This window comes from Rhipicephalus microplus, chromosome 3 (genome assembly GCF_043290135.1).
Source record: "Rhipicephalus microplus isolate Deutch F79 chromosome 3, USDA_Rmic, whole genome shotgun sequence".
NCBI lineage: Eukaryota > Metazoa > Arthropoda > Arachnida > Ixodida > Ixodidae > Rhipicephalus > Rhipicephalus microplus.
The window spans coordinates 36,107,678-36,133,895 of NC_134702.1; the positions used below are offsets into that span (position 1 = coordinate 36,107,678).

Below are 26,218 nucleotides of genomic sequence, written 5' to 3' on the forward strand. Positions count from 1 at the left end.
TGTAGTCGGCCCTTCCACGTCGTCGATGCTAATGCACTACTAGATGACGAACTCCTCAGCACACGTACGAAGTGCCGCACATGGTAAACACATAGGCAGAAATAGCCGACGCACGTAGGGGGCGGCCATTTTGGATTTGCGATGGCAATAGATTGACCGTAATTTTTTTGTTCGTACTCGATTCTAACGCGCATGCGATTTATGAACTCGCTTAACCGAAAAAAAGGTGCGCGTTAGATTCGAGTAATTACGGTACTGGCTGCCACACAAGCCGATCACGCTGAGTCGGTGAGCAATGTACAGATATTCAACCGCACTGAAAGAGTGGAGAAAGAAAAATGGCGTGCATCGCGGAACAGGAGGGGCAAAAGTGCACTAGCGGATGCCAACTACTGTGAAGTCAAAATTACAGAAAAAATGGGAAATCTGCATTCAGTGTCTACCATGCTCAGCTACTGAACCTTCGCCAGAATGCAGCGAGTGCACTGCTCCTACAAAGAGTTCCACGAGGCATAATATCCGCACTACGGGTGTGAAATGCATTCTTGCAGGAAAATACAGTACGGTTGGTTAAACTAACACAGCTATACATTTTTTTTTTCTCAAATTATTTTGCAGAAGTTTACGGTGAGCTAAAGGAAACATTTGCAAAGGACAAAAGCAAGTCTTCAAGTCGGGCACGATTCAAGAGATCCTAGACGTTTCAGCAAGACAGCAAAATCATCTTATCGAGGACCGACTCTAACAACATACATTCTTTAATGACTTCTCAAAACGATGCGGACTACACGCATGTCACATATTTGTTTCACTTTGAGTAATGTATAACTGCAATTCAGATAGCCTAGGCTGCTTCGATGTGGACCTAAAGGCTAAATCTTGGTATAAAGGAGATTTCGCTGTTGGTCTCCACCTGAATGCGGTTGCTACAGCCAATTAAACCTGTGTGCACATGCTTGGCAACTATGCTCATGTGTTCAGCATGCTCAGCGCCGCGCCATCATAGCAGATTACGACTATGAAATGACTTCTGTATTTAAAGCATAGCTCACTTTTTTTATATATTCGTCCAATATACCAATGACTGAGGACTACGAGCACCAGAATCTCATCTATGCAGTGGGGTCTTAACCCTAGGTTTTGATCGAAATGGTACATATGCATGACGTCTTACTAGTGAGGTAAGGTATGCTTAGTTATTTTTGCCAGCGCTTACAAAGGATTACAAATACTTCTGCCATTAGTATGCACCTCTGCAGTAATTTTCTACATGAAAATTACTATCAAAGTTACTTGCAGTTTTTTAGCTACCATTTTATTTTATTTATCAACCCGTATGTTTCTGACAGGCGGTCCCCTTTCAGCTTTGTGCTATGGGGCCTTCTGTATATACTAACCCTTATGCGTTTTATCTATTTTGCAACAAATAAACACTGAGAGAAATCATGCTTCGCAACATTGGAACAAATGCAAAACTCTGGCATCAGCAACACTTTGTTTTAATTAACAGAAATAGTCTCTTTAATTTTAATCCCCACTTTTAAAGCAACACTGTTATGTTGCCTACATGTCCGTCGAGTTAAAGGGACGAGTAGAACCATCAGATTTTGGAAGATACACAAGAATGTAGCGAAACATTACCGGTGAACAAAAAATGAACTACAGGCACATCCTTCGACAACAGAAGATTTGTGCACCCAACGAAATAGTAGGTGGCATTGTTTAGTGCAAGGTGCGTAATTTACATTGTCCACACATCTAAATGTGAACAAGCTTATAGCATGGCGAACCAAATGGGCAGCCCCTGGAAAGAGTCTGCACTGAATATGTTGCAGTCAACAAAATGCCACATTTGTTGCATATATGGTGTTGCAAATTGTGTAGAGGACGAGGGGCGACATTATCATCATCGGGGATTAGAGCAGTGGATTCGGACTAAAGAAGAGGTCGCCGGGGAGCTTCAACATGGGGACCGCGGCTCGTCCTTTCCTCAACATATGGCATTATCACCAGCAAAATGCAGATCAAGCCATTCGGCAGTCAGATGCAACAGCATGCATTTGGCACAGCACATTACGGGACAAACAAAAGCATGCAAAAAAGGTAAACAGAGACATTTGCCCATCTGACAGGCAGTTTCCCCGCCAGAAGCATTTGACCTGCCAGCCAAAAATGCTGCGCATGTAAAGACTGCAATGGCACAAGAGTATTATTGCCACATTTCGGTCATAAAGCAACATGAGCCTGAAATTCATTTCTGAGCCACAAGTTAAACATCAACTAAAATTTCGGTGTAGACTAGTTTCAACGATGAGTCCCACAGGATGACTAGTAAAAGCCACTGCACGCGTGGCAGCCTCTGCCATACAATGTAATACAAGGCACAGAAACAGTCGAATATTTTAACATGTGACCTGTGCCATGATGAACAAGACACGTGCATTTCAGAGCCTTTCATAGATTTATACCTAAACTGCACATTAAAAAAAAGGGGGGGGGGGGGGGGAAGAAGGGCAATGAAAGAACCTTCAGTTTCAGCTGTGGACGCTGATAGAATTTAGTCTTGAGGGGTATATGCATGTGACATGTGTTGCATTGTGGAGGTGAGGGACTGAGAGCTGGCATGACTTGGGGGGGAGGGGGGGAGAAAGTGCTCTTTCACACATGCCTGCCAATGGCTATGCTATCAGTGCCAGTTTACTTCGCCCGGCCTTTAGCCTGGAACAAGAGTTGCAGCTCACACCTGATTTTTAAAATAAAAATTCAACAACACCTACGAGTGCCTTCATACTGTGTGTCAATGATCCTCCGTTCTAAGTCCCGAGAAAAAACGTACACAAAACAACACAGGGCAAAATAGCAAAACAGTAAGATGAAAAATAATGATGGCAGTGCCTGCCTGTACGCAAGTGACCAACCATTTCTGCCCTAGAAACAAAGCACAAGAAACTAAACAAAAACAAGACGTACAAAGAAAATTCTTGGCAATAACTGAACGAGAAAAACAAAAGAAACACAGGCTTACCAATAATGATAATGATTATGATTGCAATGACCCCGATTAAGATGGCCCACATCTGTAAGCAAAGAAAACAAGAACAAGAAACATAAGACCTAGCTTCACACAGTGCAAGGGTATCGAAGTCTACTAAGCATACAGGACCATGTAAATCAAGTCGTACGAAATGGCAACCTCACCCGTAGACTCAAGTTACAAGGGTATGTTCACTGCAGTTACAGCCTGTCACTTATGTGTAGCCAGAATGACAGCCTAACCACATTTACATATGCAGTTCTTACCGACAACGGCTAAAAGCGTCGAAGCTTTGTTGGGGTGAGAATTCAAAGGCTGAAGAAAAACTGAGCAAAGCTCTGGTACTGAACTCATGCTACTGTTGCTTTTGCGTCGTTACGACCGTTTTAAAATAAGTGCATTTTTTTTGGTCCTAATGAAGAATAGCAGCTCCCACTAAGTAGGAACTAGCCGACTCCAACGATTCTTGCTCAATTTCTGGCTGGCAGGACATGGAGAAAACTCTCGGACAGGGGCATGCACAGGGTGAAAGAAAGAGAATGGCTGACAGAGGCCCATGCCAATTGGTACAGTGCAAGACTGCACACGACACCATACTCACCAATTATAATCACTACGACAACTACACCAATCCCCACCATTATGGCAATCATCTGCAGATGTGAGCATTATCCAAAGAAAAGCAAGGTTGCATGAGAAGGAGAGAGAGAGAGAAGAAATGAAGGGAGAGAAGGGTACGGCATTCAGACAGTTGTAACAGTGTGACAAGGCAGTTCAGTAACCTTGACCTTAATGAACTGTCAAAAAAGCACATTAGCCAAAAGCTCACTTAGATGTCTACATTGAACTATCGTAGAACACCATTTATAAGTTCCTCATCTTTAAATATTGCAGCGTACAACTTTCTTGGAGACCCGTCCAAGCATAGAATCTACAGGCATGTGTCCCATAAAAGGCTCTTCACCCTCCTGAAACATTCCTGCATTGTTTCTGCCTGATACGTGGTGAACTGTCATTACAATGGATGAGCTAAGGAGGTACGTCAATTAGTCTGGTGATGTAGGCTGCCACAATGGCGTCCAGATGCTCAAAAAAGGGTCTGGTTCTTTCAGATGCATGGAAAATCTCGCATTTTCCCACAATGCACTGCTTTGAATCGAACACGAACTGATGAATAAATTCTTCTCAACTATTGGTGTCTGAAATGTGTTACTTAGCAGCAATTCTACAATTTCAACAGCATATTCACACAATGCTTTCTGGCTGCTGCGCTATATTTTACTCAAGGTTCCATGAACAATGTTATCAGAGCAGTTATACTGTACAAACAGAACATTGTTAGGGAACCTCTAAGTTGATTCAAATAAAGCTTGTGCCCTCTGTTTTGCTGTAAGACACATGAAAGCAAGTACCGTGTCTCTGCTGATTTCAAGCACTAATACTATGGCCCACAAGATCGGCACCACGTGCTAATTATTAATTTAGATAACTTTCCCTACCATCATGAAGCATCCGGAAGCTAGCAACTCAGATTCAACGCAAACTCAGTGCAACTGTTCTCGCGTATATCCACACAAGAAGAAACAAAAGCATGGTCAGCTCACCTTGCAGTTTTTCCACCAGAACTTCCTCTTCAGCTTTCCAGCTTGCTGCTCAAACTGTGAAGCACCTTGTTGCAAGGCATCTGTTTGTGGGAGTGACGAGTGGACCGCACACACGCACACAAACATTATGCCAATTAGCAACATTCAAATGATCTGCTATTTCAAGTGCACGCGATGGATAGAAACTGCAAGCACAAGAAGACAAACATTTTCGAACCGGAATTTCACTACACTAGCTGCTTCTCTCACATTTTAGAGGCTGTACAATGCTTTACAAGTAGCAGGACTGGCTTACTGTTCAAAAGAAAGCCAGTTCATTCAAAAAGAATAAACACCAGCACTTACACACCCTACTTAAAAGTTGAGAGAATGTCTGAATGCAAGGGCTCCAAGATTTAGGCAGCCCTGTGGCTAAGCCTTGACTACGTGCTCTCTCGCTATTAAAGAGGCCCAGCAACACTTTCTAAGCATGGTCAGAAAACGCTGTCGATCTGCAGTCGAGGCTCGCGAGAACACGTAAGCCAAATGTCTTTTCACAAGCCAAATACTATAGCGGAGCTCGCAGTCTGTAATTTGCGATAAATTCTCAAATTCATCTAAAATAGCTTTCTCTTCTTTCGTGAAATTACATAGGATACCCAAAATCATAGGAGACATTGCATCAGCAACTGGCTGATTTGAGCATGGGGCACTTGTTGGTTACAGGGATCACTGTGAGAGGTCATGACTTGTCACATGCGTGCCCAATCACACCAAAAACTCGCGTATTCAAATAAAGAAAGAAAAAAAGTGCTCAAGGTCACGAGTGACACTTTTCTTTCTCCGTGCCATCCTTCCCTGCATAACTTTCAGCGCTTTCGTCGGGAAGAGGAAAAAGAGAATGCAATGGTAGCACGATACAAGTCTTGGTAACTCTGCTCGTTCTGGACGAATTCCAAAAAATTTTGTGGTGGTGAACTCGTGAGGCAATAATACTTTTTTTTAATGAATCCATTAAATGGCCGCTTGAAAAGTATTGCAGGGCCCCTTTATTGAGCACTAAAAAAAAATGGTACAAAAGTAGTATAGCACTCTGTCGTTAACAGAATGGAGCTACCACATCTAGAAGTTGAACTCGCAATGTTTGCTCTGGGTAGTCTGAGGTTACTGCCAAGAAGTCCTGTACAACCTTAAGTAAATGTCCCTTCACAAGGTTGTAAGTTGAGCCTCTGCCAGCAGCAAGTCGTCTTTTTGTCCACTTTAACTTCAAGAAAACAAAGCTGCCCAGCTTTAATTTTTATTGCTTTAACAATTATTTACAATACTTCAAAGCTGTTCAGATCTATGAATTTTTTTTCTGATACAAAGAAAGGGCAATGTGAGCGCAAAGACAGTCGATTGAGTCGTCGGATTGAGATCGAGAGCTTTCAAAAGAAATAGGTGGCATTACCTAGTTTGATTTGCATTGAATCGGGTGCGGTGTAAGAATGAAGCATCGCATGAAGCACAACAAACATTTTCGGAGCCATTTAAGGCAACAAGGTGATCACATATGCTTTAAGATGGATCCACAAAAAGACTTCCGTCCTGTTGGCCAAATGTCATCAGGACCCACGTAAACATTTTCGAAGTCATGGCAACAAGGTGATCACATATGCTTTAAGATGGATCCACAAAAAGACTTCCGTTCTGTTGGCCAAATGTCATCAGGACCCACGTAACTAATGTAAATGGTGACATGGAGAAGCTTTGTGGCAAGTAAACAAAATATCTTCCCTCTCTACACCTTCCCCTTACCGCAAAGAATTTAGAGAAGCCGACAGTGGCACGGCCCTTTTTGAGTAGAAATATTGTGTCAGTGTTGGTTTTCAAATCCTTTTGAATGAAAATGACTAGGATATGCGTCACGTGGACCCACCTTAAGCAATGTAACACAGCTTTGGCCAATTACAACCTAAGAATAAATACGCACTTTGCCCCCAGTACTGCAGCGTGTGTCATTCACCTGTACAACAAATCAATAATTGGCTATTTCCATTCTAAACATAAGCATATTTTCCCTGATAATGCAAAGAATACAGCTATCCTAAATGGAAAGTTCGCCGTTTCTTGATAAAATGTTCCATTTGGCAAAGCAGTGAAGTCGAAATTTTCGATGAAGTTTCCCCAAGTAAAATTTTCTAGCCGAAAACCATCGAAATAAACACGAGCCTGCAAAGCCAAGTGATACGTCTGAAATTCGTTAAAGGTCCCAACACCACCTAAATAAGTGATTGCAATTAACAAAACATTTATGATAATTCTGCCTGGGAGAAACCTTGGTAAGACAGTGACCGCTGTGGGCGGAGCTTACATTTATTTTTAGGCTGTAACCGATTGTAATTAACAGTGGGCCAGAAAAAAAGCAGTACAGATAAAGAAACACACATACACACAAGCAACATATAAAAGGGACAACATGTTACAGACACGAGTGGAATAGAGGCAAGCATTCGGGACATGTTAAGGACATCCTGCTAAGTAGGCGCAAAGAATGAAATGTTAATCCTACAAATTTTTTTTAAGAACAATGTTGCTTGCTACACTAGTTTAAGGTGGCTGGTCTCACCATGTTTGTGTAGCTGTTAACCAACCATGAGTAAATGTCAGAGCTAGCATAGACTGGGCTTGTTAACTACATAGTTAGGCAGACCAAATGGAACCTTAAAAGTTAGTTGAAGACCAAGATGCTACCGGATATTTCAAGGAGGTCCTCTTGCTACGGACAAGGCATTTGCTAAACTGGCTGCCACCACAACCAGAAGCACGTTTGCACCAACCAAAGCTTGTGTTAACGCAAAAAACCATTTCTCGATACTGTGAGAAAAACGAAGGGGCCAAGAATGCTGGATAACTCCCCACTGAATGTTTCTAATAAATGGAAGATATGCATTATGTTCTGCAGAAGAAGTGTTCCGAGTTCACTTTCTAGGCAGCATGGAGATTTTAAGCATGTTGCGAGCCTGTTGTAGAGTGACCACCGCACATTCCCAGCTATTAATCCATTTTCAACCCATGCTCGCTGCTTTTTTTAACATCATACCATCAGCTCAATTGCCGTCTAACGAAACTAAAACCTGTAATTCCAGATCAAAGGTTTTGATGTGGCGAGCCAAACTCCTGCCCGACGGCATTAGGCTCTGAAGCACAATTTCCAAGGAAAAACAGTCATGCATTGGCTGAATGAATTCTAGAAGTTTCGCTCAATTATTGGAAAAGTATGCCCCACCTTACGACCTTGTTATTGCTTAGTTAGCCTCGGGGCCCTTTGCTAGTCCCGAAAGCTTAATCAGCATGGCTTATTGCAAGTTCACAGCATGTGCTTTGCTGGCAGTATGCAAAGGAGGTTTCAGCGATGAACAAAAAGAAAGTTCTAAGAAACTTTTAGAACGCAACGAAAGGACAGACAGGAACAAACCAAAACCAAAACCACAAAAACAAAAAAGCCGTACAACCGAAAGCAACGACACTACGAGAAGCATACACCCTCGAACCAAAGATCACAAACTCAAAGAAGAACGTAGGTTTAGAACAGAAAGCACATCCAAGTGCAGAAGCACAGAAGCAGGCAGAGAGAAGGGGGACATCATAGTCTGAAGTAGAGCGCACGAGGAAGCCGAGAGAGAGAGTGCAACCTTCGTCGACGAGTTACCTGCGCGATCATCCAGTTCCGACAGCTTCTGATCTCTCTCCAGCACTTTCTCCACATTTGTGCGCATGATATCCACAACCTAAAGATGCCGGGAAGGGCGGCACGGGACGGGAAGAGAGAGACACAAGGAAGAAAATCGCACTAAGAAGAGAGCAGAACACGGAAACATGTGCACGCAACACTGCATCCCTCCTTCGCCACAGGTTCACCATGGCTGCAGGAGACACAAGGAAATGAGAAACGGAGAGAGGATTGTGAAAGAGACAGGCGAGGGCTTTTATTAGTATGAATGCTTGCCTACGAAAAAAAAACAAAAAAAAAACAAGAAAGCACTACAAAGCACATGTTGGCACACTTGTGAAGCAGGTTCAGACAACACTATCAAACCATGTATTACACGAATGAAATCAATCAGTGCGCATGTGTAAAAAATCGCTCCAGGTGCTGCGGCAAAGACATCCACAGCATGCACACCACAGAAGGAACTGATGTACCCTTATGGCTAGTACAATGGCCCACTATATCATCTTGTGCTTTTCGGCAGCAACCGTGACAAGAACTGTTCATCTCATTCATCGAAAATGTTACCGAATAGTAAAGCACCACAAACTTGGTAAGTAACAATCTGAATTATTAAATGATCTACATAATTAATCTAACAACCTCAAATGATTGCGTGCTTATACCAGCACTTCTTTTTCACTCAAACTTCTCAGAAAGGCCGAGTTTTTCAGTAGACATTGTTCGCTATGGACACAAGGCTGTCGATATGAACACAAGGTTGTTGGTCAGGTTCACCCCAATTAAACGTTAGGCAACAACCAGTCAGACAAAAACCAACTCGTGCCACTGGAGTGTTCATCTGTGAGGGCAGGATTAATGGGCGATTGTGCTTGAACTATTTCTGGGCAAACTAGAATTGAAACTTCAGCGGAACAAATCAGCAGCAAGTGCAAAATCTTTTTAAGGTTACCAAGGCAAAAATATTGATTACTGCTGCTTTCACATGGCTTCGTAGATTTAGAATTTCCGATACATTCAAGCCTGGAGAACTCTCCAAACGTGCAAGCACACGACGCTGTGCCAAGCTGCTAAGACTGCCAGTCTCCAGGCAACGACCCTTGTTCCATCTGTGGTGTTACAAGCTCTGAATGTCCTTCCACATGAACCTGTGGCGGCGCGCTGCACTATGCGACCTGCACTCTTGTTTTCTCACCTGCGCGGTCATCCAGGTCGGACAGCTTCTGGTCTCGTTCCAAAACTTTCTCAACATTGACGCGCATTATGCCCACCACCTGGGCCCAGCAGAGAAAGAGCGCAACCCCGCCAATGCAAACAAGCCCCTTGCTTTGAAATTTGAAAAATAACACAAACAAAAGCAAGCACTATATTCATTTGTAGGGCATGGTGCAGAAAGATGATGCCACATGTCATCATGCATCAGCCACTTGCTGCAGCACGTAGGCTTTTGTAAGTGGACGAAAAAAAAAAAAAAAGCATTTATCAGGTTCAGTTTACAGAAAACTGGCCTCCTTGGTTGCCAGTGACAACTGGAGGAGGTGCTGGGTATATGCACTTTTGTTCAAGTTCTCGCCATCAATACTAACGCCTCAAAGACAGCTACTGCTGCCACACCAAGCAGCCACCGCCTACAAGAGCTACAACCTGAATTCAGTCCTTATCTTCGAGACGATAAATAAGGATATCAACTACGAAAGGGGCGAAAACAAAGCCACGATGGCCAGTCTTCCCTACTATATGCCGCGGACAGAAATATTTTGCAAAATGTTTATGACTGGCTTGACCATTTTAACTGGATTGCCAGCATCGACAAGCAAAATTATGTCCATGAACCGTGGAGAGTTTACTTCACTTTGGAAGACTGCATGACCTTGGCTAGGCTTGGTGTTCTCGGCATCTGCTGGGCATTTCCTCTACGAAGACAGCTTGTTTCCGCACGTCCCCACCTGCACCGCGTCAGGCCCTCGCGCTTCGGGAACATTTTTCGAAGCAATGGTCCCGCATAATTTCAAATGCTTAGCGGCAAGTTTTGTTCCCCTAAAAATTTTGTGAATAGGCATTCTGCGGGCATCGCACTTTTTTCGCGCCTCTTCTGGAAGAAAGTTCCGATGTTGCCCTACCACTACACAGCGCGAACGCAGTTCTGATGCTTCTGTACAGTGATGTGCCCTAAAATGACAGCCTTGCCGCCATACGAAACACTGACATCACAGGTGCACGTGGTACAGATTCCGCACGTGCCACTTTTCCCTGAAGTCACAAATCGCGGGAACCCAGCTGTCTACCAGTCCAAAAGCACTTGCATGTACTACTTCCTTGCTTTGGACACCGCCATCGACCTTCCAACTGAACTCTGGAAAATACGCACCCCCCCGCAACACAAACAGAACTGACGCCTAGGCAGGCAGTGCAGGTCCAGCGTACAAAATGCGGGGACGAAGACAAGACAGATGAAAAAGTTGTAGAACCATTTTCCTCGCCTTCTTTTGGTATGGTGGCAAGCGCGTCTCGCGGCTGCCCGCCTTCATCGAGATGTGCGGTGCTACATGTGTAGAATATATGCAGCTGTACTTTATAGTATGGTTACAATTAACTACACAAGAGTAGTGGCCAGTGCTCTTCTGCAGCGCCGCAAATACCACAGCAAGAAAGACAGACATATACGCGTGATAAAAAATTAAGAAAATAAGCCACCTATGCTGTGACGGCCACTTTTCGAGAGAGCGTTCTTGCAATCGGGAAATTAGGTCAAAATTCAGGAGTTTCCTGGAGGATTTGGGAGAGTTGGCAGGCATGATTTGGTACTACAAGTCTTCCAAAGAATATGGCCAACAGCTTGGTGATGCTGCAACACCGAAAGAATGGAGAGAGCTCAGCCAGCCAACTCTTTTTGAAACCAGACGAGAGGGATGTTTTCTGCATACATGATGGCATGTGGCAGTATGCACAAAGTTGTTACATTAGTTGGTTCAAGGACATCAAATAGCTACGTCAAGGGGTGTTAAAGCAACACCAGACTACTCACAGAAAGTATGCAATTGCTACTAATTACCACAATCTGCTAGAGGGTCTACGAAAGTTCATCTTGAAGTTCATGTTATTGCTGCACATGGTTAAAATAAAGTTCTACAAGAATCTTAGGTCACACAGTTACAAACTATTAGCACTTTTTTTTTTATAGGAGATGGCCGATTGTAGGCAAAACTAAATAGAAGAACTTCCATTGCATTCCAAGCAGAAACAGCTGCACTGATGCCATTTGCATAAAATTACTCAATATGAGTTTCAACCCTGGAGCGCATTGCCTCATGAGCTCTTAGTTAACTTATAGCCTTTATTGGCCCTTATTCGCACTACTAGACACTGCTCTGTCACACGGAGATGACCACAAATGAAAACATATAATTGCGAACATGAGGGACAGTTGAGGCCATCCACAATATTTGAATGTGCGAGGGTATGTACTCCAGTGTTGCAACTTTAATTGTAAATTGTAAATGTAAATTTTGAACAACCTACATTTCTGTCTTGCACTTTATTTTTATGCAAAAGTATATAAAACTTGAGTCGTGCTTTCTTTTACCCCTAAATAAAGTCTTTTTTTTTTCTTCTGGTAAATGATGAACTCTGAGCTAAGCGTGTGGTTGCAGTCTCAACTGCAGCTGCCTTGCTTCTCACCTATAAAGCTTGTTCAGTACAAGAGTTTCCTATCTGAGAACACTTATCCTTTCCTGTGCAATTGGTCACCAAATTTTATCGCACATGGAAGACCGAGGTCACAATCTGAGAAAGCTCTCAGAGTTTATCAAAAAAGTTGTTACCAACCAATTAAATGAGCTCCTTGGAAAATGTACATTACTGCTCTTTAGCTCTAACATGTTTCCTTATAAATACAACAATTTTACATTTGCCAAATGTATTTACAGATTTTAGTTGTTTCTAAATTTTGTTTAAAGTGTTATATACTAATCTTTTTAGCTTTGTTTGCTTAAATACTCACTAGACTGTACTGCTTTGTAGTATACCAATTTCCTACTTTCTTTCCCATGTTCTTTATCGCTGTATTTTACACAGGGCCAAACATTTATGCAAATGATAAAAATCCAATAACTCCCAACATCGCACATAAACTACATACACAGAGTAGGCTAACATGTAGTTGACGATTTAAAATGATGACTGCTGCAGTTTTACATCCCAAAACCACGATATAATTATGACGGACAATGTAGTGAAGGTATCCAGATATCTCGACAATAAGGTGCTCTTTAACATGCCCCTAAATTTACGCGCACAGGCGTCGGGCATTATTCCCTGCGTCTAAATACCGAGGTTCAATCCCACAACCTCTGGGCCACTGTTGCGTGCCCCTAGAACTAGACAACACAGTGGGGAGGGGTGTCATAGAGGACGAGCCAGTCCACAATGAGAGAAAGGCAAAGCCGCCGAAACGCTACTGTTCCAGAAACGTACCTCGTCCACTTGCGCCTGTGTCTGCTGTATCCGCTTGGACGCGGCCTGATGCTGGGGGTTCGGAGGCCTGGGCGCCCCCTCCTGATCAGCCCCCGCCTGGCCTCCTGCTACTCCTGGCTGAGACCTGCAACACACGTTGGCAAGCCAAACGTCATCGTGACTCTACGGGGACTGTACTAGGCCAACCACTTCCCGAAATGCCAGCTGCACGAAAAATCCTGGCCCAGCTTTGTCTTTTTATATTTAAATGAGACTTCAAACTGCTCTCTTTGTTTAATTTTCTTTTCCAGCTGCATCGGCTGTGAACTGTGTTCTGTCAACAACTTCCTGATGCGCCAGCCACAATGCAGAAAGCTAAATCCTAGCCCAGCTTTTATTTAAACAAGATTAAAAATTGCTTTTTCTTTTTCTGTTACATTAGTTGGTAAACTTCTTATTCTAAAATACCGATAAATTCTGCAGAAAAAAAATTATATTTTGGAAGTGTATCATGCAGCTGCTTTGATCTATGCACTGTTGCGAGTATCCTGAAAGTACGCTGTTGTGTTGATTTCAGTCTGTTATTGCTTTCTTTCTGCTGCTGCATTAGCTGGTAGACTTATTCTAAAATACCGACAAATTCTGAAGAAAAAAAAAAAATGACATCTTGGAAGTATATCATACAGCTGCTTTGATCTAAGCACTGTTGCAAGTATCCTGAAAGTACGCTGTTGTGTTGATTTCAGTCTGTTATAACACCACTGCACGAAGTAAGTGTGATTGGAACAGCAGATATTGCATGAGAGCCTGTGGGAAAATAAATGCTGGTTGGATGTCACCACCTGCCACATTTACCTTTTTCTCAGTCCTTATCTTCTTCCAGTGTTAAGAAGTCTTGGTACATCTCTACCAAATCACCAAACTTATTGCTATTGAAATTACCTCTACCATGGGCTTCACATGCTAATAAGGAAGACAGTCCCAAATTTGAATAAAAAGCACGGCCCAAAAGTAATTTCAATTTTAAAGCACAGAGGTGAAGCATCGTACAAACATTTTTAAAGTTAAATGGCGCGACATCAAGGACGCTACTGCTGGCAATCTTTTTCATGTGCCTCTTCAGAAATGCAGCCGCGAGATAAGTCAGTGTCTTCCAGGTAGTTTTGGCATTGCTAAGGGCAAGCGCATAGGTTGAGTTGAGCAAAACACCGATAAGCTCATCGCTGCCGACCAAATCATCCCATCATCTTTTGTAACAATGGGTGCTTTTGATTTGAACAGCCATACCCCTGCTAAAAGGAACTTCGAAGTTGAGAACTATGCGATAAAAGTTCGACAATAAAGAGTACTGAGGGGGACAATCATGCATTTACTGCCACCATAGCTTTCAGGCTCTGTACTACAAAACAGGCAGATGACAAAAATTTTTTTTATAACTTCTGTTATTCTGGCACCCAAAAGGCCACCTATTACCCAAGACAAAATAAATCTCCAATCACGAATTTGAAGTGAACGCTTTAAATAAGTACACTTCCCTGTTATTTAACACTCGTAAAGAGGATGATACGGTAATTTGATATTTCATATTGAACGAACCTTACAAAATACTACATTTATACGTTTACACACACCTGCGCCTATTTCATTTTCATTTCATTTATTCAACCTTAAGGGCCCGAAGACATCATATTTGAGAACTGAAGGACTACTGTGTTCTGCTAACGTACGAATATGTGACCTGCTCCTTGCTGTGAGGTATGATGTACTATTTATGTCCTCTTTGCCACAACTCACTGACGTGCAGTAAAATCTTAATGCTACTAAATGAAGTACAAAATCAAGTTATTTGCATCTAAAACACTGCCTCAAACAAACAAGTAGAATGATACATTTTAGGAAGGCTGCTAAGCCTGTATGTCGATACAGTGAGATGTTTCAAGGTAGATAAAAAGCACAATCGCTGGCTTGTCCTGTGCTTATTGATCAAGGCCAATAACCTTCCTGTTTCTATTCAGAAGTGACTAGACACTCATGTATTATATATTTTTTTGCAAATACCAGGATGCTGCATTTTTTTTCTTTTTTTCAAATGAGTGTCGATAGTTTGAAGGCACGTTTCTCGCTCCTACTTTGCAGCAACCACAAGCTGTCACACCACCAATACAGAGTTGATGCGGGCCCAAACTTAACATGCAACGTTCACACGACACATACCAGCTACTGAATGGGCTGTAATGGTTGTAATCTCTACAGACAACCCACATATTCTAGCTAGTTTAGTATAATAGACATTACGCAGGTGTAGCTTATTCTTACTGCCCTCTTATTAATGACTAATTAACAATTGGCAGCCATTCATGATGCTGAAATACGACAACTCTTTTTGCAAACGTTATTCCACTTGCAGCCCGAGTTCGGTTCGAGTGACATTCAAAGTCACTTTATTTAAATAATATTGCTTCGATTACTATGCCACAATTTATATTAGCGTTGTGTCATTGCTCTAGTGTATCAGTTAGATGCAAACCCTTTTCCTCTGCTATTGTAAGTGTTATGACATGGCAATACTATTATGGTGATAACTTATTCTAAATGCAACTGATTAGAACCCGCTTTATTAATTTATTAATATAAGTGACAGGAGCAGAAATGATTTAACACTACGCATGCAATAGACCCACAGCTTGAGTGGGTGGTCTACTTACAGGTACATATTCAGTACATAGGGCGAACTGCCCTAAATTTGCTGAAATTAGAACATGACTTTGTAAAGAAAGTAAAAGACACCAAGTCCGATGCGTGGTTCAATGCAAACATTACAAAACATTTACTCACATACACTATAAAAATTACTGGACAGATTGGTTGATTCACGATTCCTTCTGTAACCACATGTGAAGGCATAATGCATCGTAGCCCCCATAGAAACTTGAAAATCACAGCTGTGTTGCCACAGAAGAAATTGGGCAATACTTAGGGCTTCTAGTCATGTGGCATTACACAAGATCCGCGATGCCATAAAACGTCTGACACTCGGAATGCATGCAACGAGGCAAATGCAAATTGGTGGATTACAGTAGTGGAACAATAGGAAACATTTTTGGGTGGGATTGAGTCCCAACACACCACGATCCCGACAGATTACATGAATGTCAAGACTGGAGCAATTGGATAGCCACTTTTTAATACATACTGCTGTATCCCTTCCCCCCTTTATGCATGTAAACTATGTAATAAATAGTGTATCCATAACATCAAGTTTAAAAATAAGTGACTATAATAAAGTTAGCTACTTTTACACACGCTATTTTACAAAAACAGACTGTTGAGTGAGGAATATGGCACGAACCATAAGGCCGCTAGTTGTGTCCTTCCAGTTAAGAATTGCCAACAAATGGGGCCTCCACATTTGGTGCAATTGGCTACACTTTTGCTTAAGGCCTTGTAATGCCATGGTGCACAAGTTTAGCTAAATTTGGCCTTGCTAGAGGATTATCTTCAAAACTGTCACCTATGGCTAGTGGAGCAGGCACAGAAGTTCATCAGTTTTGATGCTTTCTGTATTGGCACTTTAGCTTTAGAATACAACTGTCAGAGTTCTTGCTGCATACGTGTTTATAAGTAAGATACATTTAGGAGATGAAAGCCACATGGTGTAATGTAAAAGGAAGTACAACACGTGAAAAGTATAGAGCCAGATAGTGCTTAAGATTTTCAATTCGTCATTTTTAATGAAATTATCATTTCAGCTGCTTAAAGCTAAAAACAGTCTAAGGAGAGTAAAAAAGCTGCGCTTTATAACATTTAGACATTGAGACTTTAGGACAATGGTCGTATGTTATACATCAAGAAAAGCTGTCACTGTGTCATCATTTACTATTAATACGGTCCCTCCATAACAACTTTATGAACTACTGTTAGAGAAAGAGTTTACTTTCCGTACGTAATTAATCATGGGTGGCCACTATAATCACCAGGTGGCATAGTTCCAACTGCTGAAGCAATGCCTTGATACTTCTCTCTCATATGAGAAAATATAAAACAAAGTGGGACAATGAACTTGAGACTTGTTTGAATTAAGAGCGAAAAAACTCGGCGAATGAATCATCACGTGTCGATTGTGTGCACGACCTTTGCCCGTGAGCAGGACAAATATCCAACGTTTGTGATGGCATTTGCATACGAACGAGACGACTGTGCCAGAAGAATAACTTACAGATCTATACGATTACTACAGTGTTTCATTACAATGATAAACAAAACACCTAGTAAAAGCAGAAACTGAAATGTAACACCCAAAGGCCTGAGCCTGTCTTTTGAAACAGCCCTGCCCGAATTTCTAGCAACTGATTCCCTCCACCCCTGCGAAACTAGAGCACTGCTTGCGCCGCGTGTTTGAAGTATTGTACCGACTGTTAACCTTGCTCCTATTGCACACCAATCATGACACAGGCGTGTCATACGAACCGTCAGTAATTGGAACATATGGGTGACAAAAAAAAAGTATGCCGCAGTGCTGCAAGAAAAACAATTTTATTTCGCCTGATACCGTGCCTCGAAAAGGGCGTACCCCGCTAACCTGGACAAATTTTTCATCGAGAATAACGCACAGCTGTTGTAAGAGCACCAGTGCCGAGTTAACAGATGTTCCGCAAAAGGTTCTTCCCGCAGAGTTGACGGGACCCGTATTCGTTTATTTCCCAATGCCGAGTTTATCTCGGGCAGTAGTGGACAGAAAACGGCATATGGTCGACATCCGAGGCTTTCATCGGCAGCAGCGGATCGCTTTTGAAGGGACGAAACAAACAAACAAACAAAAAAACACTGCGACGCCTGTGCGCTCGCTCTTTGCACGACCAGCGTGAAAAGAGCTCCCAGAGCGCTCGCTGTACAAGCCCGTGAGTCATCGCACCGCCGTCACAGTTATCCCTCGCCCCATCACGCACGTCTCCAGGTGACTGATGCGTTATGCTTTTGTTCTCAAGAAGCAACAAGAGAGAGGCCATTCCGTAGACAATGCGGAACGGGCACAGCGCCCTTATCTGTCCAAGGCTGCTGCTGCTGCTTAGAGCGACAGATACAGGACGGAAGAACGCGAAAGACGGCGGACTTATCAGATGAGCACGCACAATGAATGAATAAAAATGAACTGTGTTCCTCCACGGAATCCGCCCACCAAGCGAGCCTCAGTATCCAGTACATCCCTCCTCGCAATGATACTAAAAACGCTGGATAATTAACACGGTTACTAGCTGCGCACGAACGTCTGCTGGAAAAACGCCCACGCGCACGTCTGTTCGGTCATACTGACTGACGTTAAGGACTGCGCCTGGCCGGCGACTAACGGGAACATACGAGAAAGAAAAACGAGCGGTCAACTACGAGGCACGATTCGCTCGTGTGCGACCTTCCCGTAAGCGTCAGGTGTGCGTCAGATGCGCGACTATCGTGCCATGTCGAAGCCTGCCAGGGGGGCTGGCTGTCAAAACGAAAATAGGGCACCTGCCTTCACAGCTGAGGTCTGACGCGATACATTCCGCGGCAATGTGGTTCAGCGGCAATGCGGGAACTCGGATCCTCAATATTTCGACGCGAGAGCGTCCAAATCGCGGTCGCTCGATTTGGTACAAATAACGAACCAGCGCTGGGTCAAAATGGAGAGCTTTCGATTCGGGACGGGGGGCCGTGCTAGCCTGCGAAGCGGAGCTCCCCGAGGAGCTCTCTCACGATCAACGAGTCGACGGCTCGTACAAAAGGGGTGCAGAACGTATACCCCTACGAAATGACCACGAATTTCCTCGTACGACACACCACGCGTATGGCAAGCAACGAGTTATGGTTCATATGCGCGGAGGCAAAAAAAAAAAAAATTAAGTCCGGGATGGGCAGAACCGGCAGTGGCCTAGCGAGCAATCGGCGAAAGAAGGCTGGCTGTCGCTAATTATGAAGTGTTACAGCAACGACTTCCTACCGAGACCGATAAAGAACGTAAAGGAAATGCGACTTACATGTTCCCGAGCCCGAGGTTGATTAAAATTAAGGCTTTAAAGGGCACTCAGGATCAATGATGGCGACAGCTTTTTCAATGACGTCATACATCCGGGGATGAGATGCGTACGTTGTGCAAGAAACCGACGCCGCATGGCGCCTCGATCTGCCATGGCTGTCGTCTGCTACTCTAGTAGTTTACTGTAGATCCGCTTTCTGGAGACGCCCGCAAGACGAGATCGGGGAGTTTGAAACCACATGATGTTTGAGAGAGTAGCCTTGAGACTTTACTTTTTCATTGTTATGATGGCGTGAATCTTTCCGCTTCCGGAAATGCTAAAGAAATGTTGGCTGAAGAGTCTTGAAAACGGTCGTGCGACTGCTCTCGCGTTAAAAAAAAATAAAAAAATACGGTAAATCTTTACTCGTCAAATGACAACCTGATACTATCGACTGTCAAACAGCTTTTTTTTTTCTTCATCAAAGAGCACAGGCTATTTGTCTGGTCAGAGGAAACGACCGGCTCCCTGCGGACGAACACAAATCGCGGCTCGTCTTCCCAGAATAGCACGGCCGAAATATTGATCACACTCACGCCGCGTAGCGAAGCACTGAGCGTGCCCGGGCTTCCAGAAAAGGCAACAGATGTGGACAAAGGCACCGATAATAGCACATTTGAAACACAAAAACGTGATCGATGGGAACAGCGGTTGCGGTGCTTTCCGGCAGAGGCCGTCATGTCAGCGGCTGCCGAAAAAGTGCGCGTATCGTGGTTGCTCCCTTTTCCGCAGGATGGCTGGACGGGTCCCGCGCATCAATACTGTCTCGTTTATGCAACTGCCATGCAACTGCAAAACTTCGCGGACTGTCTCATTTTATGTACTAAAACTTGTGTTCCAAGTCACATAAGACGCCTTGATAACACGTGACGCGCCACGTCCTTGTTGGACGAAAGTGAGAGCGCGCACTGAAGTCGTCCACTACATCATGATTTTTTTTTTATCATGGATGAAATTTTGTGTAAAGTGCTCGGCTGTATTTGCAACGAGGTATTCTCGTCCGTGACGTAACATTCACGACAGTGTACAACATCAGCAAAATTGGAAAAGTGGGGCTGTGGTGGGGCTGTGGGCCTCCATTCCACTATATTCCGGGTCCGCATTCTCAAATTCAATAGGGGGCTTCATAGCACTTAGCAATAACTTTATTAGGGCACATCCGTTTGCATGAGCTCCGAGGGCACGTTTAAACATCTTGGAGGCTATGAACTTAGTTCCCTAGGTGCTTTTGCTTCTTCTAATGTGGTCATATAGGTCGATCCTTTTGTGATAAAAAAATATAAAAAGAGGAGTGAAAATGCGTGACTATTTTTAAATATTTTTTGCTTTTTTGTTAAATTCAAAGAGTTATATACAATAGCCGAGTGATCAAACTGGTGCTGCTATCGTTTTACCAACATGTGAATGATGGGCAATAAAGGCTTCGAACTGGATATCGTTAACTAACGAACTCCCTAAGAATTTTTTTTCTTGGAGATTGTTTCGTTTTTGCACGCCGTGAGTAGCGGGGTGTGGTGGAAAAAACTCAAACAGTGTATTTGTTGTTCTGCGAGTCAGAAGACCACCAGGTCTCTGTTTGTTGCAACAAGTTGTATTTGACAGTTGTACCAAAGCGTAGTGCCCTCGCCGTGGCGCAAATATTTAGCATATCCCATGCCACTCCGGGATATTGAATATTGTCCGCACGTCTTATAAGCGAGTCTTTCCGGAAACTGGTTCAAATCGACTGCAAAACGACGTCCAAGTTCAGCAGATGGACCGTTACTTTATTCTGGCTCGACTTCACAACAAAACAAAAAATGCACTGGGGGCAGACCACTTTGACAGAGGCACCTGGAATAGCAGCAGACGATAGGTGTTCTGCCTCAATACAGTACTGCTATTTCCGTATATAAACAATTCATACTTTCGATGGAGCGTGTTTGTTTTAAGCGCTGTAAAAAATAATTCATCATAGTGTGATGCAAAGTCTGGAACCGCTGCAGAGCAGTGCATGTACCATGCTTGAATTTGTCGATGTTTAACATCCATCTCACAGCCACAGAAACATTTTACAATAAATTTCCTGCATGGAAGACAGTGCTGCTTGCGGTCATTGCGGCAGCGATGAAACTATAGAGCACGTTCTCTGTCACTGCCCTCGTTACAGCGTGCAAAGACGGCGACTAGCTGCTGCGTTAGCTAGCCTTGACGACAGACCTTTGTCTGAACAATCAGTGCTGGAAAGACGACATGATTTGTGTGCTCACAGAAAATCAGGGAAAGCCTTACTGAGCTTTTCGCGTGGCAGCGGCCTATTGTATAGACTGTAGCACCCCAGCTCCCCCCCCCCCTTTTTTTTTTTCTTTTGCGCGCGTCTATTTCCCTCTTCGCTTTCTTTCCAATCTTTCTTCCCCCTTCCCCTAGTGCAGGGTAGCAAACCGGATGCTCCATTTTCTGGTTAACCTCCCTGCCTTTCCCTCATTTTATTCTCTCTCTCTCTCTCTCTCTCTCTCTACAATAAATTTCCCGTGCAGAAGAATGAAAGAAGTGTTCAGACGAAATAACTTCGTGACACATTGTTTTGCACTAGAAAAAGAATCATCGCAGATTTGTAGAATGAAATCCATTCGATGCAATTCTGAGTTCCGTACTTCCGAGCATTCCCGGGTAGGTACAAGTACAGTGGCACAGCTGAAGGTGCCCGCATAGACACTAGCACCAGATGCTCTCGTCATTATTATAGTACAAAACTCTTTGGTTAATGCATCGCTATCTGCGAAAGCCCCACTGCAGCCCCACGGGCTCTGATTTTCAGTGCGTGAGAACAGAAAAAAAAAAGCCTTATCTGCGTCAAAGGACCCTATAGGTGGCCAAAATTTATCTTTCGACCCTCACTACGGCATGCCTAATAGTCATATTGTCATTTTAGACATTGTTAAGAATTTGCTGTGTCGCGATGATAGCGGTGGCGAAGAGCGGCGAGCTGTGGAGCGGACTTCGCTGAAGCCTTTGCCCGAAGGCGAAGCGGGGAGGCAATCCGTTTTGAAAACAGCAACAAGAAAGAGCGTTTACTGTAGCAGGTTGTCGTTTTTTGTTTTTTTTTTTTTTTACAGGGCCGGCCAGCACGACAACGTCAGCTGGGGCAAATCCTCTAGACATGGGGCCAGCACGGCCTTAAATAACGTTTTGGTCTTTTCTGCGAGACCAGTTCCCTGGAACGGCACAGTGACTCGGCTGAGGAGACGCAGCCATACCCGGAACTGCAAGGTGGTTCGGCGGAGGAAGCGACGTTATCCCCGGAACTGCACGGTTCTCCTTCCTGCAGGGAACGCGGCGCTGGGAGGGGGGAGACCGTTCGTCGGAACAGCGGTCGATCTCGTGAGACGTGCTCTTGAACGAAGAAAATGTCTGTGGCATAACAACATAAAGCCCCCCCCCCCCCCCCAAATAAAAAATAAAATCATTTCATTTTTCATTTCATTTATTTTATTCGGACATTTCCGCAGAAATGCCCACGAAGGGGGCAAAAGGAGAGTGTGTCTCCTGACTTGGCCCCTCTTCGTGAGGCACCTCGGGCAGGTAGAGCAGGACAGTACAAACACCATAACATATTTTGAAATACAATACAAGTTGAAAAACAGTGAATACTATAAATATTACATACATTACATATTTCCTTTACATACACTGTAGACTTGTGTTCTGTTTATTACATTGTAAATTCGCTTCTTAAATTGTGTTATGTTTTTAGCCTCCTTAGCGTATTCAATTATTTCAGGAATCCTGTTGCACAGTAGAATGATTTGGTTATTAATTGACTGTACACCATAGTTAGTCCGGCACATTGGCCCGACCAACGCAACAGTACGCAGATTATACGTAAGATCTCTGCTTAAGTACACATCAGAAAAAATCTGGAAATTATCTTTAATTTTTTTGAAGATTAACATGGCTAGTTGCATCCTATAGCACTCTGGGAACGGGAGTACATTATACATATAAAAAAGAGACATATTAGTGGGGACCGAGGTACTTATCAAACCTAGTGCGCGTTTTTGAAGAAGAATTATACTTTCTGTATTTGTTTTGTTACACGTACCCCAGACTAAAATGCAATAAATGATTTGCGAGTAGATAAAAGAAAAGTAAAGCTGCCGTTTGACTCTCCCTGGAAGGAGATGCTGTAAGCGTCGAATTAGACCGATCGATCAGATGCAGAGTTCTAAAGGAAGCTGATCATAATCCGTGATGGATGGGGAACACCCAAACAGTAGCATAGCTAAAATTATTTATTGAAGGGTGAGCGGTTAACCATACGCCACCGGGTGAGCTTACATACCTCGGCGTATCGCTCGTTGAGCGGTACGTGCAACACTGAAAGATTTTAAAGTGAGAGAAACTAATATCCTCCCCCCCCCCCCCCCCCCCACCTTCCCACTCTCTACAAGAACACACCCCCTGTCCTGTCTGCAGACCAGGGAACGCTAACAGATTTAATTCGAATCACTTCGACAGCCTTGCTAAAGAGAACAGTTGCGTATTTAGGAGTACTTAAATTGGAAATTTTCAAGTTAATACAGGCAGCGGGATGAATCATAACGCCACAATAAACCTACCTTTCTCGAGGTCCAGCTTGGTCATCCTTCGTGGGTTCTTGAGGGCATACAAGTTGTGAGACGTCATTGGATGAGCTGAGCGAGGTGAAGTTCAGATAAGAAACTATAGACTGTGATCCGCCAACGAACGAAGCTTGAATGGTTGCTTTGCAAGCTTGACCGTGCTTCCATCTTTCCTATCTCTTCTATCTTCTATCCCCTCACTTTGTCGTCGCTCGCTCTGGCTTACCCCTCACGTCTCTTCCTCTCTTCTCCTTACGCTTTCCCATATCTTTACTCCTATCCTTTTTATCCCTCCTCACCCCCATCCCTCGTGAGCTACTGTGGCGGTGTCGCTCACTGAAGCAAACAATAACGGGGCTCACTTTTCTCTTCCTTTCTCTTTTTAAGAATCACTTCACTTGAACAAGCACATTTCAGTGTTCACGGGCACTCGTCCGAGTGTCTTATAGGTTATCACGTAAGAAGGCGAACAAAATATTGCCACGGGTTCGTGACGTGTACGAATGAAGCAGACTTCAGGTCGAATAGTGAACGGTTTAACGGGGCCGAACTTGTGGCCACGTAAAAGGAAAGTCAGATTACAGCAAGAAGGTGGCACTGATAGCGGTGAGCAGGGCGTCACGGCGAAGCGTGTCGGCATTTATACCTAGCTTGCTATCTTTAAATATTCAAGCGTTATCGCTAGCGGCGACGTGGGTTCCAGAATAAAAACTGTAGTGTTCACGAAGTGGGAGTTATCTTAACAAAACGATCTACTACAGCCTCGAAGCTTCTCAAACACCGTAGGCGCGGTTTGCGCTGAACGCAGTGTAACGGGGCGATAACAAATCTTGAGAAACGAACGTGGCAATAGAAAGGGTAAATCTGTAAGATCTGTTCTCGAGACTTGTTTATTACGAACAGCTTCCAATGACGGTGATAAAGAATGACGAAAAGGATGATTATGATACCACATCATTATCATGTGGCATGTCGCAAACTGTTGGATGGGATAAATAGGTCACGGCGATGATACGCATATTTTCATCGTATATATACTACTTATATGTTATTCTGTTAAGGAGAGGTTAACTAGTTGTTTCTACTGCGGGTGGCAGCGGCCTATAGATATTTTTTTTTTGGGGGGGGGGGGGGGGGCAGGTGTGTGTTGGCAAAGGTTTAGTGAACCTTCATTTATGTTTGTGCGTATGCTTATATGCGCACTTCACATCCACATTCACACCCAAAACTGAAATGTTTGAATATACGAACAAAGCAACCTAGAAGTAGTTACAACGTAACTGTGCAAGCAAAAAAACAAGGATAAAGATGGTTGACCTCCCAACCCTCCTCTCTCCATGGCTACGCCATGGACGTTGACTCACGTCAACGAGGTCACGCTGACGTCACGTCCTACGGGTTAGTTGCATCTCGTATTCTTGGTTAACCCCATTTCAGCTAGGTTAGTTCCTTATCAATCTTTGACAGCTGAGGAGGTCATCTAGAATGGAGCGTCCTGCATTCTCTGTCACGCTACAATTTTGTTCATCACAAACACGTCGTCGCTGGATGACCGCGTTTGCGGCTCCGAGGACAGCCTACCCATTGTTTTCGTGCTGCTACTATACTACTATTACTATTACTGCTGCTATTTCTTCTCATACTACTATTACTACTACTACGATAAACTAATAGCCAGTGGAGAGCCCTGGACTAGGACAGATATCAAGCTGCCTTACTTTATTGAAGTTGTTTTGTTTTTCTTTCTCAACTAACGCTAACACGACCCAACAAGGCAAAAGATTCATGCATCTCAATCCAGCTGAAGTTACTGTAATTGCCTTCAGCTAATTTTGATTCGCTTCGATACCTACTCCTTTCATCGACCCTTAAGCACCGTAACCCAATTCACTTCACTCAGATTTTCCTGAGTTCACTGTGGACGTGCACTAACTTACTGTCTCTGTAATTTAGCTTCATTCGTTAACTCAGGTATCGCGCGACTTTCTGTAGCGTTCATTTTGACGCCGAAGACGCTGGATATTTTGACATGTAAAGCTTTCGCCTTAGTAAATCACCGTATGTATCGACTTGGAAATCATTCGCGATGTACGTACGTACCTCCACTTACGAAAGTCTCTGGCGATGTCCAATTCTTCGGGATGATCAGTAGATCAATAAAAGATACGAGGCAAACGACAAGTATTCGAAGTTTCTAGCTTCAAAAATTTATTTGTAAATATCTTGATGTATTGTACAGAACTTTTTTTCAGGAAAGCCTAAATCTTATTACACGTGAGCGGTCATTCCCAGTTTAATAACATTTCTCTTTATTATCATCATTTTTAACATTTTTTTTCTCGGCACACACTGGCTTTCATGCGCCTGGCTTGACACAGCATACACAGGGTGTCATTGTAGAACGACGCACTTTTTTTACGGAGAGCTGCGCAGTGAGTGAAATCACAGCGCAAACCGGGAACTAGTGCGAAATGTTTTATTTTATCGCATAAAACAAACTCTGCATCGAGGGTCACAAAAAACAAAAAAAAAAAGAAATACTGCGTGCATTGTCCAACCAATGTGACGAGAAACAAGATATGCCTAACGTTACAAGAACAAAGTCAGGAAGAAGTACATTTATCAGCTTCAGGTGCGGTCTCATTGATTTTTTTTTTAATGAGAAGGAACGTATCTCTCGTGGCGACAAGCAGCTCCAGAAACTAAAGCACTCCGCATAGCACAGCTTAGAATTTGCTCTGCCGGCCACAGCGTACTTAAACCTGCGACATTCGTCTCATTTAACCACT

The 26,218-nt window shown here is 43.5% G+C and overlaps 1 protein-coding gene across 12 annotated transcripts in view; it reads right to left on the bottom strand.

Moving 5' to 3' along the window:
* Positions 1 to 18,894, bottom strand: part of nSyb (neuronal Synaptobrevin) — a 31,460-nt gene extending 12,566 nt beyond the window's left edge. For 2 of the 12 annotated variants that reach the window (XM_075889228.1, XM_075889231.1), the window contains exons 1-6: positions 18,790 to 18,887; positions 15,487 to 15,527; positions 12,803 to 12,926; positions 8,309 to 8,387; positions 4,639 to 4,718; positions 3,026 to 3,077 (exon numbers count right to left, since the gene is read on the bottom strand). In XM_075889228.1, the coding sequence (XP_075745343.1) occupies positions 3,026 to 3,077; positions 4,639 to 4,718; positions 8,309 to 8,387; positions 12,803 to 12,926; positions 15,487 to 15,494 (343 nt within the window). In that variant the 5' untranslated portion in view covers positions 15,495 to 15,527; positions 18,790 to 18,887. Of the gene's footprint in view, positions 1 to 3,025; positions 3,078 to 3,635; positions 3,688 to 4,638; positions 4,719 to 8,308; positions 8,388 to 9,524; positions 9,604 to 12,802; positions 12,927 to 15,486; positions 15,528 to 18,789 lie in introns of all 12 variants that reach the window. The other 10 variants (XM_075889232.1, XM_075889234.1, XM_075889235.1 and 7 more) reach the window with 8 other exon arrangements.
* Between the last annotated feature and the right edge of the window lie 7,324 nt (positions 18,895 to 26,218).